The sequence below is a fragment of the Osmia bicornis genome, chromosome 7 (genome assembly GCF_907164935.1).
Source record: "Osmia bicornis bicornis chromosome 7, iOsmBic2.1, whole genome shotgun sequence".
NCBI classification, from domain to species: domain Eukaryota; kingdom Metazoa; phylum Arthropoda; class Insecta; order Hymenoptera; family Megachilidae; genus Osmia; species Osmia bicornis.
Window position 1 is genome coordinate 3,054,428 of NC_060222.1, and position 14,790 is coordinate 3,069,217.

The 14,790-nt window shown below is 37.2% G+C and overlaps 2 protein-coding genes across 4 annotated transcripts in view; one reads left to right on the plus strand and one right to left on the minus strand.

Moving 5' to 3' along the window:
• Positions 1-13,649, plus strand: part of LOC114872824 (insulin-like peptide receptor) — a 30,977-nt gene extending 17,328 nt beyond the window's left edge. For all 3 annotated transcript variants that reach the window (XM_029180478.2, XM_029180496.2, XM_029180487.2), the window contains 3 exons: positions 293-470; positions 639-807; positions 1,353-13,649. In XM_029180478.2, the coding sequence (XP_029036311.1) occupies positions 293-470; positions 639-807; positions 1,353-4,415 (3,410 nt within the window). In that variant the 3' untranslated portion in view covers positions 4,416-13,649. The remainder of the gene's footprint in view (positions 1-292; positions 471-638; positions 808-1,352) is intronic.
• Positions 1-14,519, minus strand: part of LOC114872855 — an 83,294-nt gene extending 68,775 nt beyond the window's left edge. The window contains exons 1-2 of the mRNA XM_046286347.1: positions 14,292-14,519; positions 14,114-14,211 (exon numbers count right to left, since the gene is read on the minus strand). The gene's annotated coding sequence lies outside the window, so the exon portion shown is untranslated. The remainder of the gene's footprint in view (positions 1-14,113; positions 14,212-14,291) is intronic.
• Between the last annotated feature and the right edge of the window lie 271 nt (positions 14,520-14,790).

The window sequence follows — 14,790 nt, forward strand, 5'->3', positions numbered from 1 at the left end:
ATCATTTTAACAAAACACACAAAAATACACTTTCGCCGTGCAGGTGCTCGGTTCCCGCAACATTGTCGTTCGCATGTTAAGACGTACAAATTTATTTAACCCTTTTTCGCGTTTACAATTTTAACTAGATGATTTTCTACGGTCATTATTTCGTTTAGCTACCAGATTGGTAAGTGCGACAATATTTCAAATAAATCTTGAAAGGCTGCTGTGGCCTTAACATGAAAAAGGGTTAAGTACGAGTGAAATTACCGAATGATCTTAATGATAATCAATAATTCCCCTTTTATAGTGTGCTCCCATTGTCCTGGGGGATATTGCTGGACTTCCCAATACTGTCAGAGAATAATGAAACCAGATTGTCATGAACAATGCCTTGGTGAATGCCGAGGACCTTCTGACAGCGACTGTTATGTTTGCAAGCACTATAGACACGAGGGAAAATGCGTGGAAACTTGTCCTTCTCATTTGTAAGTAACGAGTTAAAAATAAATTAAAATTTCTCCCAGAATGATGAAATTGAATAATTTTCCCAAAAATTGAAATTTATTCTAAATAAATCCCAGGGCAGTAGCCACCCTTCAGATCCCTGACCTAGACCAAAATATTAATTTATACAAAACAATGATTGTTCACAGATACTCCTATCTCTCCAGAAGATGCGTCACGAAGGACGAATGCGTGCGGATGAACCGTCTGAGAAGGGTCTACTATTTCCTGGAGGATGGACAAGCCTGGAGACCGTTCAATGGATCCTGCGTGACTCACTGTCCTGACGGATACGAGGACGCGCTCGACGAATACAACGTAAGTTAATTTCTTCATTCGATTAATTAACCCGGTTCGGGAAGTTGTAATTACACGGAGGAAGTTCTCCGAACGCATATTCGGGTCGAACATCATCTTTGTATTTAATTTCCAATGCCAGAGATAGAGGGAACGTTCATTATCTCAAAACGGTCGAGTGTTAAAACGCTAAATCGCCAATTAAGGAACGACAGGGTTTTTATAACGTTCTACTTTCAAAGTTTGAAAGTGGTGATAAGTGGTAATTATACGGTAGCCGGTAGATAGGAGATATCCGGTAAATCGTAAATCTTTCATCGCGAATTCCGTACGATGTTTCAGTTGTTTCATTTTTTGTTCGATAAAAATTTCCAGCGATAAGTCGAAATTGCATATTTTAGCATGCGAACGAGTTTTACGACCTGGTCGTGTCGCAAAGACGACGTTAAAAATTCTATTCCTCGCTTTGATGTCTCATTTTTTATTTCATTGTTCGACGACGGATAAGAGTTCCTACGTTTTACGCTAACTTAACGCGGTAACGTGCAATTACCTTGCAATTACAGATGACCACCTGTCGTGCCTGCGAGAAGAGCTGTCGGAAGGTCGGCCATGGTGCTCTGATACGTCACATATCGGACGCACAGAGTTTCCGGGGCATAACCGTGGTGAAAGGTGCCCTGGAGTTTCAGGTTCGAAACGGCAACCCGAACATAATGAACGAGTTGAGCGACGCGTTTGGCCTAATAGAGGAGATCACCGAGTACGTGAAGATCACTCATTCATTCCCCATCACGTCGTTGGCTTTCTTCAAGAAGCTCAAGGTGATCAAGGGAGAAAAACTGGATATAAACAACGCGAGCCTCGCGGTGCTCGACAATCCGAATCTGTCGAGCCTGTTCCCACCGGAACAGAAGATCAAGATCGAGCGTGGTCGACTGTTCTTTCATTACAATCCAAAACTGTGCCTATCGAAGATCGTGCAATTCAGCAAGATGGTTAACATCTCGAACTTCACGGATTTGGAGGTGCAACCGGAGTCGAATGGCGAGAAAGTGGCTTGCAACATCGTTAATATCAACATCACCGTTAAGGAATTGGGTCCTGATTACGCGGACTTAGTCTGGGACAGTTACAAGCCTCCCGAAGGGCAACAGTTGCTCAGTTACCTATTGAACTATATAGAGACGGAGAACAGAAACATATCCTACGAGGCGAACGCCTGTGGAGGGAACAATACCTGGCAGATCGTCGACGTGGACATTCCGCAATGGAACACTACCGTGTCCAAGCACATAATCAACTTGAAACCGTACACCATGTACGGGGTATTCGTGAAGACGTTCATCGCGAAGAACTCTAACTACTTCGTGAACCCAGTCGGTCTGTCGGAGATCATCTTCTTCAGGACGAGGAGCACCATACCTTCGCCACCGATCAACGTGATGACGGCAGCTTTGAGCGACACCGAGGTCCTAGTTCGATGGGAACCACCGATATACACGAACGGACCGATTGGTTACTACATGATCTCTCGCGCTATGATACACGAAGACACTGGTCTAATTGCTTCTAGAGATTATTGTAACAACACACTGGAGAACGAGGTGGAAAGCGAGGAGCAGACGGTGCAGGAAGTGACCGTCAAGACTCCAGTGATCAGTCTAGCCTCGTGTTGTTCAAAGAACCCCGCTAATAGAAACATCGTCGCCTCGAAGAAGTTCGAGATATTCTGTCATCAGAACACGACTATCAGCTATATATCACCCGGCTGGAAGGACTATTGCGTCTACAATAATTACAATTCTATGGTGGACCATCAGTTCTACGAGCTAACGAATAACCTGTCCACCCCTCGACCGGACGAGACGACCAAGATCGACACCCAGTCGAACATCCTCGAGGGTCGCGTGGACGATGCTGCTTTTCTGTACAACGTCAGTGGTCAAAACAATTCCTATGTGATCAAGAATCTACGCCATTACACGCGCTATGTCATCAGCATAGCCGCGTGTGGCGTGAAAGTTAACGAGACGAACATGTGTTCCTCTGTTCAGTATAGCAACGCTAGGACAAAGAAACGGCGACACGCGGACGACGTGCGGAACGTAAGGGTCCTAGTTACCAACAACACCATCGTCGAGGTGTCTTGGGACACGGTGAACGATCCCAACTCCGTCACAGTCTCCTACACCATCGAGTACACGAATTTGGACGTGAAGGACGCGAAGAAGAGCACCGAGTGCATACCCCATAGAAATCGAAGGGACACGTTCAACAGTTACTTCATCAAGAACCTGAGTCCTGGCAAGTACAGTCTTCGAGTGCGTTCCACCTCGTTGGCCGGAGATGGTGTTTTCTCCGACGTGACTTATTTCTCCATAGGCCTGACGGACAGTGCCCCGGTCACCCTGATCGCGTTGCTAACCCTCGGTTCCCTCTCGGTGGGACTGTTCGTGCTGTTCCTGTCACTGAGGAACCATCACAAGAGAAAGCAACAAGAAAGACTTATAGCCAGCGTGAATCCTGACTACATCGAGACCAAGTACGTGATAGACGAATGGGAAGTACCCAGGGAGAGCGTGGAAATCCTCGAAGAGCTTGGTCTGGGTAACTTCGGCATGGTATATCGTGGGATATTCGACAAGACCACTTCAGTGGCGATAAAGACCATCTCGAAAACAGCTAGCCAGAGGGAGAAGAACGAGTTCCTGAACGAAGCTTCGGTGATGAAGAATTTCTCCACTTACCACATCATCAAGCTCATTGGCGTGGTGTCCATAGAGAACCCTCCGTTCGTTATCATGGAACTGATGGAGAACGGGGACCTGAAGACGTATCTACGTCGAATTCGCGATACCCATCTGGTGCCAGACGCGTGTAAGATAATGAGAATGGCGGCTGAGATCGCCGACGGAATGGCGTACTTGGAATCAAAGAAATACGTTCATCGCGACCTGGCCGCGAGGAACTGTATGGTCTCCAAGGACCTGGTGTGCAAGATAGGTGACTTCGGTATGGCGAGGGACGTTTACGAGACGGACTACTACAAAATCGGCAGGAAAGGACTGCTTCCGATCAGATGGATGGCACCCGAGAATCTATCAGACGGTGTATTCACTTCGGACTCTGACGTTTGGTCCTTCGGGGTTGTACTATACGAGATCCTGACCCTGGCTGAGATACCTTATCAAGGCTTCTCTAACGAGGAGGTTCTTAGCCACGTGTTGCACAAGGGTACCCTCAACGTCCCACGCAGCTGTCCCGAGAACATCCAGAAGATCATGGAGAAGTGTTTCAAATGGCGACCCAGTGATCGGCCGACTTTCATGGAGATCGTGTCGGAACTGGAGCCGTTCTTAGGGCAAGATTTTTACGAGAAATCCTTCTACCATTCGGTGGATGGCATGGAGAGCCGTAACTCCGGCATGAAGAAGCCGTACCACCACGCTGCGCCTATCAGGTTCCACTGGGGTAACGAGACGGCCAGGTGGGTGAAGGAGTTCGAGGACAACGTGACGTTGCTCGATCAGACAAAGGCTGGCACGAGCCGTGCCCGTATCTTCAAGAACGGTTTCCAGCATTTTGGTAATGTAGCCAACATGGAGGATGTACCTCTCGATCGATGAGATTAATTCGTACACAGTTTCTCTCTATTTGTACTGTGCAGAGATGGAAAGAACATTAGCGGGACGGTCCTATCCCCGCATTTGATCCTTGCGTTTAAAGTTCTTTGTCACGCGATGATCTAGAATGCGTGTGCCTGAGGTGTAAATTACCGACTACGACGAATCGTACCCGCAACCCTTCCGCTAATATTCTTTCTATCTCTGCACAGTAGTCAATTGTTGTGACGTACGCTTGATCGGGACCCTCGCAAGTCACAAAACTCGTTGACGTACTCCATGTACAAAACGATACTCAGGGCAATGAATCGCGAACGAGGGTCCAACGAGCACGAGACAGACAAGAAGATGGTCCGCCCATTTCTTTTTTTTCCTTAACATTTTTCTTTTTCTTTATTCTTTATACGACATGCATTGTTAATTAACGATGCAAGGACCTTGGCTCTCTCTTTCTCTCTCTCGGTACTCGTTGACAAGTAGGATGATGACGAGCGACTAAAAAAAGAGATTTTCACCGTTCTTCGTGTTCGAGCATACTCGTTTAAAGAGACTAAGTATGCGAGCCTAACCAAAAGCGTCAGGTGTTCAGAATTTTGTCTGTTTTTTTTTTTCCTATGAAGCGTAACCAAAAGCTCTAACTTCTCGGCCATGCGAGTCTACGAACTGTTCATTCCTTGGAAGGGTTATCTACTGTTTTTTTTTCTTTCTTTTTTTTTTGTCGTTTTCCCTTGTTTTGTCCTTTCGTGAGGATTTTCTGTTTCCTAGAGTAGCGGTATCCTTGACTATTTTAGAGCCACGCGTTTCCGTTTAACCGTAGCCTCGTATTACGCGAAAGAACTGATTAATTATATAATAATATACATATGTACTTGGTATTGCGTTATTCGTGCGGATATTATGTACACAGGACTACAATTGAATTCTTTGTTATTTCATAGAACGTTCGTGCTTGCGTTCGTGGACACGAGTCTTTTTTCGTTTTTGTATTAGATTCACGTGTTCTTCTGGTGCTGTTCGCAACGCGGTCGAATCTACTAATTAATATTAACACGCTGATTGAGTAATTAATTTTATAACGCGTCGTCTATGATCCTTTGATACCATACAAAATTAATATAACATTAATAGAATCTTCTTTCTGTTAATTAATTATATTAAATTTGTGGTGTCATTCATTAATAACCCTCGTGGGTGATTAATGATTAATAATATTATTTTTCATTCATTCACCAACGCCTACGGCTCTTAGTGAATGTGTTAATTAAATTCATAATCGGTATGTTAATGAACTTATTTTTTTTTTATTATTATCAATTGCAAGATGCATCTTGGAAGACGTTGCTAAACAACCGAACGTGGACCGAGTAACAATGAATTCAATGTATAAAAAGATACGATTCTCGGTGGAGAACGAGAGGAAATTTACAGGTCGTAAGTACTTCCTTCGTCGATCGTTTGTCCGAAGGTGTTTCACGGAGAACGATCGATCGAATGTTTCTGTTCGTCGAACTTTATTGTCGCGCTCCATTGCCAGGTCAAAACTCGACGGATCAGAAGTTCTATATACATATGTATACATATCTACCGATATTCTTTCTCTCTGCAACTGGAATTTCGCTTGGAGAGACCGTAGCAATACCAGACAAACTTCTGTCCTGTACTTTGCAATACTTCTAGGATCACGAGTTTAGAGCCTCGTGCATTCGTTTATTTTTTATACCAACCATTTCGTGAACTTCAGGGATTCAGACAAATTTTTCTCGCGGTTTGGTGACTACGGGGTGTAATTCTACTTCGAAGAATCAATCGAAATAGTAAAACTAATTTTTTGGGATAAACTGATAAACTTAAGAGTGTTAATAATTAAAATTTCAATCGTTCCACTTTTCAATTTTTTTAAAATTAATTAAGCTCTCTCCACTTGGCATTTTATTAATATTACTTAAAATTATTTTTCTTAATTATTGGTAGCCATTGCCTTGGCCCTTTGGTCCTAGCACACCCTGTTTTACAATTTCGACAAATTTCACGAAGGAGAACCACCCCTTAGATTCAGGTGTACCATGACCCACCCTAGTTACCGCACGATGGCGGATCGATCAGAGTGTTCATTGGGCAGCAGGAGTCGACAAGAATTCGAAGAGAAATAACTTGGGCGATCTTCTTCGACCCCCCATAAATACACACATAGCAGAGTTCCTTGTTACATGCATACCATTCACACGAGGTGTGACACCCTGTACACGGTATATTAATCTCTCGAACCGAAGACTAACTCCCTTCTTTTTTTTTTTTTTAGGTAGAATAAAATCTCGCACCTCGTGTTAAGGTATCTTGTAGGTTAATCTTGCAATAAGCATGCCAACAATCTTTGCAATAAGTACACGTATATGTATATTAAAAGGTAGGCACGAAGCTGTTAGAAGCATAATTAAGCAGAGAGAATTCTAAGAGACGACAGAGTTATATCTCTATTTTATTCTAATGATATATATATATATATACATGCTATGTATACATACATTCGGATAAGTATTTTTACGGCGACCGTATTTATTCTTCGATCGATCGGATACAGGGAGAGTTGAGCAGTACACTATACACGGTAGACTACACATGTACATACTCAAACATAAGAGGTGCGAGTAAAATAGATGGTCAAATTTTGATAGTGTGTTCTATTCTTCCTATAGATGAAATTTTCATAGCGACAAAAATTTGTGATTTATGTTGATTCGATAATAATAAAATCACTGGCTTCTATCACTGGAAAATTAATTAGCAGAAAATCAAAGCAATGCACAGCTTAATGCAAAATTGATCAAAATTTCGATTTTTAGGAGGGGTAAAATCTGCTAACGATTGATTCATCTATTTTCTCGTCACCTTGTATATGTGTACATATACAGATCCACATTGAAGTTCAAGGGAAACTTTTATCGAGAGTTCGAAAGAGTCCACTGACTGGGATTCTTATTTTACAGACTGATAATAGTCTACTTTTTGATTTTTCATTCTTCTATGAAACGGGTGAATTGAATTAGTCGTGGACATAAAAACTTCGAGTTAGAAGCAAATACTAGAGTGTACATGGTGTTTCGTTTTAATTTATTTTTGTTGGATAATGGAATTAAAAATTTTTTAATAACTGTGTGACTAAAAATAACACATTCAGTATCGACGATTAGTTGGAAATTAATTTTTTTATAAAATAATGTAACTAAAAACCATACACTCGTTTATGTGTTACACTATTTTTTAGAATTTATTAATGAAATAATTTCATTTAAATACTTAATAGGTTCTAACGATACACTCTGTATATTCTGAACCATAAACTGAATCTTTCATTTATCTAAACGAATTAGTTATGAAACGATTTAAAACAAAAGGAAAAGTTTTCATGTAAATACATGTACATACACGTACACGTACACACATATATATATTTTATTATAAAAGGATAGTTTCTACGTTTATATATTTAAATTATTACATTTCTCATATGGTATTTAATTCGTAACCGCGTCACTTTACCAGATACTAATTATTTTACTATTACACCTAGAAGTTCCTTTTAATTTAGCAATACGTCGATTCATTTACTTTAACATCGATAACAACTATCTATAGTTAAATTAACGATAGAAATAATTGAAAAAAAAAAAATACACGAAAAGCAGGGATAAAATGATTCGCGTGATTGAAAGTCTGACCTCTGCTATTGTACAGCATCGATCAAAGTAGACTTCCTTAAAGAAAATGGTGTTACGAGGGAAAGCTACTATGCTCCGTACTGTACACACTCTATATATCTTTTTCTTTTTTTATACCGAGTTTATTCAACCCTTTGCACATTCAAACGTTAATAATTGAGCACGCGATATCGAGTGACCAGCAAGGTGTTAATATATCGTGGAGGAAGAGGTGTACAGTAATTTAGAAATAATTCATTAAAAATGGTCACAGATACGGAGGTATTATAAGAATATAAGAAATTGGACGCGTGACGCTCAGTTCGTCGCGAGAAAAGAAAGATACGAGATAATTTCAGACACTACTGGAAGTTCTTTTTCGCGTGATTTTTTTTTTTTTTTTAGTTCGTTTAAAGGGAGATTTTTTTTTCTTTTGTATCCTCGAAGGCTAACAAAGAGGGTGACTTCACCCCCTGACGTTGATGCCGTTTTCTCAACTATTCCGTCTTTATCTTCTTGTCCTACTATACTGTGATTCTATAGTGCGATGGGGTTTACCGAATTTTTGCAGAACTATGCAAAATTTCATTGTTGAATTTTTTTTGAAACGTGGTTTGCGATTGCAAGGCATTATAAAGAAGAATTTTAATACGCTTATAGAATTTCCGACTTGAGAACTCGCTATCTTTTTAATTAGAAACATATTTTATTTTTTGTTTATAAATTTCCAAAAAGTATAAAGTCTCAGATGTTTTGCAAATGTTCAGTAAATAACGTCGATTGCTAGAGAATCGTCGAAACCAAGTCCTGAGATGTTCACCATCGCACACGTTTGTACATATGTGTTTGTGTAACAATTAGTGATAATAACGTTAAAATAACGATACATGCCCGTATAGAACCGTACCTGAACAATGTTGACCCGATATTTTGACAATTTTCATAATTATACGGATGTGGTATATAGATCGATAAGAAATGTAAACGTTCGATTAGCAACGATGCGTGTATATATAAGGTGTTTTAAAAATTTGCAGTGAAAAAGGATTAAAATAAAAAAAAAGAAGAAGAAGAAGAAGGGATTGAAACATAAAAATTAGATTTGATTGCAGATAAAGATTTTTTATCAAGTTTTTAATTTCAACTTTGAGATTCAAGAGATTTTTAATTCTTTTTTTTAATTACAAAATGACAATAAAAGACTGAAGAAATAAAAGTTCATTCGCGGTGTCAAATGTTAATTTCGCGATTTTTTAAATTTATACTTCAGAATACTACTTTCTTTTTTTCGAGTGACACGAACGACCTAATTTTAATTAGCGTTATTCGGTTGAAATTTGATTTATTATCGTGGATCGATCGCTTCAGATACGGATGGTTAAACGAAAATCATTCGCCGCTTTCCATATTCGTTCTATCGATCAGTAAGACAGATTTTGGGATACCTAGTTCCGTATTCGAAAGTACGTGAATTGTTAACGTTAACCTACTTCGTATTTCCGAGAAAGTTCGTAAGAGCAAATCTTTCGTTCCCGTTCTATCGTTGTGTTCTAAAAAGGGAAGGAAAAAGAAAATATATCGACCAGATGTCACAAGATATTTCAAATAAAAAGGGAACCAATGATAAATGAAAATTGAACTTTTGCAAAACGACGCTGGTGCAAAGAATAAAAAAAAAAGAGAACGAGAGACTGGAAAGTAGAAATATCCACGAAATCAAACGAATGTACTCCTAATGGGCATTAAAAAAAAAAAATGAAACATTTTATCTGTCGCGAGCTTCGTCGTCAATGATAGAATAATATTTTTTACTCGTTGCAATAAATAGCGTCTAAATCGTGTAAATAAAAGAAACATTTCAAAGTTTACAAGTATAAAATGGCGCAGAAAGGAAAATGAATAAAATTCGCGTGAAAAATTATTAGATACTACGTTTTAAAGGAATTGATTACGAAAAGAAGATTAAATGATATTTCGGGTCAGCAGAGGTGTTTGATCACTTAATTACTGTTCTATCCGGGCGATATAGTATTTATTGTTGCCGCCTAGTGCCTGAAGGCAGGAAATCGTTTCACGCACGTTTCCGGTTACGCGAGAAAACCCGGAAGCATGTGTTTCCATAGATAAAAGGGGGAGAGTTTTTCGTTGGTACCAGCTGATCAGTGCCGTAACTAGAAAGTGTTTCTTTTGCTCGTGAAATCGTTTCGAATCGTCCGACTTGTTTCTTATTTAATATTTTATCTCAACAATTTGAAATAAAAATGAAAATTCATAATTTTCACACGAGTTCTACTGTTACACATTTTAGAAAAATTTTGCAGTCAAAGAATTAAAATGATAATTCACCAATGACCCTTAAGGTAATTAACAAATTAATAAAGGGTCCAATTAGCTATTTTACTAAACATTCTTAAAAAGATTTCACAAATCACAAAGGATTAATACAGTATTTTTTTTTATAATTCTTTTTACATTATCCTTGATTTGTGAGAGCAGTAGTTGTTTATACGTGGTGCTTGGTCGTTGCTTGTTAATAGTAATTGTTCTAATTACGGTACTGAAACGTGTCCAAGGTGCGTGTTTAACGCACAAAAAAAAAGAAAAAAACGCACGTTTCGTGCAGCAGAATTTTCAATGGACTGACAACTGAAGACTTAGTTTTAAATTAGATGTATCGCGTCTTTTATAATGTAAATAAATAAACGTATCGTGTTCGACACGCCTGTTCGCGATGTGCGTGATACAGGAATCGTGTGCGTTTTAGAGTAAATTTTTATATAAGTTTTGTCTATGAGTTTAAAAATATATATTGCAATAATTTAATTTCATTAAATCGGGACGAACTTTCAGTAGAAATTCAAGTTTGATTCGATCGGTAGATTTACTTAAGTTCGAGTATTTAATTCTTTTTTTTTTTTTATTGATTTAAGTCGAATTTATAAATTAGATTAAAATTAAAAATATCGAACAAAAATTCGTTTCGAACTGTTTGTTTAATAGAAGATTTAAGTTCGATTAAGTTCAGGGTATAGTTATTAAGTTTACGTTAAATCTAGTATATTGGGACCTTTAGTACTAAATTCATTTATTTAGATTAATCTAAACTGTTTAACAGGAAATTTAATTGATTCATCGAAGAAGAGTATAATACACGAAATCTTGCTTCCTGGATCACGCACCTGGTAAGCTAATTAAATTAACCCTCGACCCTAAAATGAAATAAAAACTACGAAATCACTCGCAAAATGGTCGATAAAGGAAAGTGTTAACGTTAATTTCCAGTCGGGAGAGCGTGTATTTTTATCCTGAATTAAGATCTTTCAATTCACCCCACACATTTTAGCCCAAACTGACAAAAAAATCTTTGATTTAATCTGTTGCTCTATAATTTTCTCTTTAATTACACATTTCATATGTCTTAGTCAGAATCGAATTGGTCTCCACTAATGAAAGATTAAAAGTAAAATTCAAAAATTTATACATTATCACCTACCTTATTTTCCAATGAAATTCTATAAGAAATTTTACCAAAATTGGCAGTGTGTAGCAAAATGGGTGAATAACTCGAGAAACAGACACGCATAGTCCTATATTTTCTACATACCTTGTTACCCATTAAGCGTATGATAATTAATCAATCGATCGATTAATTGATCGATTAAGGTACTCGTGTACTCGCGTTCGCGTATTTCTAATTCATTTAAATGAAAAAAATAAAAACACAACGGTGTGAAAAGAGTACGGGTATTCGCGGTTTTCTTCTTAAATTAATCAACGCGTGTTTATTTATACACATAAATTACATTTAGGACTGTTGAATAATTAGAGTTTAAGCTTCCTTCATCGATATCAATCGAGACTCGTTTATTTAGAGCATAAGTTCTTTGATTCGTTTAAGAAACAAAAGAAGAAAAAAAACAAAAAAATTGTTTTAAAACTGAAAATTTCATTGACAATGCTTCACTCGAGTACTCGAACCCCTGGCTTTACAATTTTTTATTTTATTTTGTGGATTAAGAATTTTAAAAATTTACATTTTGCAGAGTGAAATATTTTGTTTAGACTATTTTAGACTGAAATTATCTATACTATTTATTTTGTCACGTTCAATGTTGATAAGGCAAGGGGTTAAATGTTTATTTATTATTTATTCCGGAACGAATGAGTGAATTATCATATTTCCCTTCAATTTTATTTTCGAATTCCATTGTCCGTCTTTTTTAATTCAAACAAAATTCAACAGCTTTCCCTGAGAAACGTAATTCCTAAATCAAAAATTCCTGCCATACCGTGTCTTCCAAGACAGAGACTAACGAGTAGCGAATTAGTTTTTTAATATTTATACACGGTCGTGTACGTAAGCCGTTGTTCGTTGCAAACTAGCCCTAGATATTATACTCTATACTGCGAATACACCCCTATATTACTCTATAAACTAGAAGGGATGAAGGAGGATAATCACATTCCGAAATGGTGAAATTGTATCATTCGTGTATCTCTGTTAAAAATTTTCGATAATCAAATTTTAATAGCCAGTCTCGATAATGGATCTGCGAAATTGTATTACTTGCGCGTTAACAACCCTTTGAGGATGATAAACCCACATATACGTTCAATAAAATTCGTATAAATAAAAATTATAAATTTAAAATGTATGCTTCGAAGAGAAATATTTAATTAAAAATACACATGCTAAGCTTAGTTCCCAAAGGGTTAAAATATAAAAAAAAAAAAATGTGAAAGGGCGAGCAACGTAAAACGGATTGAGTAAAACGACTGCACCTCTGTAACCCGTATAAGTTAATAAGTTATGTCGTTTACCCTGCTAAGAGAAAGTTACGAATGTATGAAAGAGCGTGATTGATGTATCTGATTGTGTGCAGTTGAAAAAAATAAGCGCGAGTACTTTTTTCGGTGAAAAAGGAATAAGGAAGATCGTCGTCGTTGAACGATAAAAAAAAGGAAAAACACATTTTTACATTCTGATAAGATACGATTTTTAGCATCTGTAAGAATTTCTCTGTTCGTGAAAGAAGGCCGGAAATATCGAAGATGTTTTTCGAACAATTTTTCAATATACTTTAATTTACCGTAAAATGTACCGTAAAAGTTAGTGTTGTACGAATTTTTTAATTAACAATGCAATTTTTTTTTAATCTAAATGGTTTCTTTTCTCTGTTGTGAAAAAGTTGTTTGAATGCCAAATCGAACGAAATATTGTTTATATAGAATCTTGTTTGAAAGAAGAAATCGAGTGTAATATTTCGTCAAACGATGAAATTTTCAGTTTTCCTTGAGAATAGGTACGAAAAAAAATGTATATTTTTGTATCTGTTTGTTTTGCGTTCGAAACTCAACTTCTTCGATTTTGTATTTCACGGCGTTCACGATACACGTCACACCTAATCACACAAATGTACATACTTACATTGCACTAATTTTAGTATTGCCGCTGAGTATTATAACTAGTCACATAAGCCAAAAGTTTGTTACTCTCGCAAAGTTTTCTTTTTTCTCAGTTTTGTAATAAAGGAGGATGAGTAAAAATTCTTAAAATTAATTATTTTATACCCTTATAAGTCCCTATTTCCTGTTACCATTGTTAGAAAAATGATTCCATTTCAAAAATTAATTTTATAATATTTGAACTAATATTTATTTATTTAGTAATAATTATTGTTGTAATAATAATAAAATGTCTAATCGTTTTAAAGGTTTCAATTGTATTATTTAAATCTGTTATATATTAAGCATTGAACGCAATAAAAAAGTAAGCATGTAAGCATCTATGTGAATAGGTGTATTTCAAATTTCCCGCCCATGATAAAATGAGCACCTACTAAAATCTACTACTAAAACGTATGCAAAGCTTTGATGGATTTTACTCGATTAATTTTCACTAGACATTCATTATTATGTAAATCGTGGTGCTGTATGCACCTCGTGATATTGTTTATATACTTTGCAATCGTTTTTATACTAATAATTTCGAAAAATCTCACTCACCATTTGCCGGCTTCTAGCATGCAAGGCGTCTGTTGTCGTTGCGAACGAATGCTACGTATGTAGAATAGGAACTCTTGACAGACACGTTGATCCTGAACCTGAATCACAGAAATATAATCCATGTTTGTATTCATAACTAGTTTAGAAACACAAATAAAGTATTTATCATGTTCCTTACCTTCAGTATCTGCACGGCGTCTACCTTTCCCTTGTCACGTTCGAAGCACGAAATCACAAAATCACAAAATACCGATTTATTATTAATGTCGATTCAAAAAAACACTCATACACGATGCCTAATACTCTAATAAACAAAATGTGAATGAAATTTACAAGAAAATACAAATATTTTACACAAATTCAAATAATTCACGGGAGCTGATAAAGGAGCGACCGAACGCGTCGAGTAATGCCGGAACTGTGACCGCTTTGACTCGCTACCGGTGAAATCAATCCCGTACTGCGCACCTTCAAATATTTGCTGTATATTCACTTTGAAATTCGATTTTATATTATAAAATTATTATCGTAATTTAGAAAGTTAAATATTACAAAATAATATAAGAAATGTAATAAATATTATTGACTTCCGTTGTGTGTACCGTCTGTCTACGAGGTAACGTCCTACTATATTGAGGGGCGCTGCTAAACGCGGGAAAATTTGAATTCAGATAATC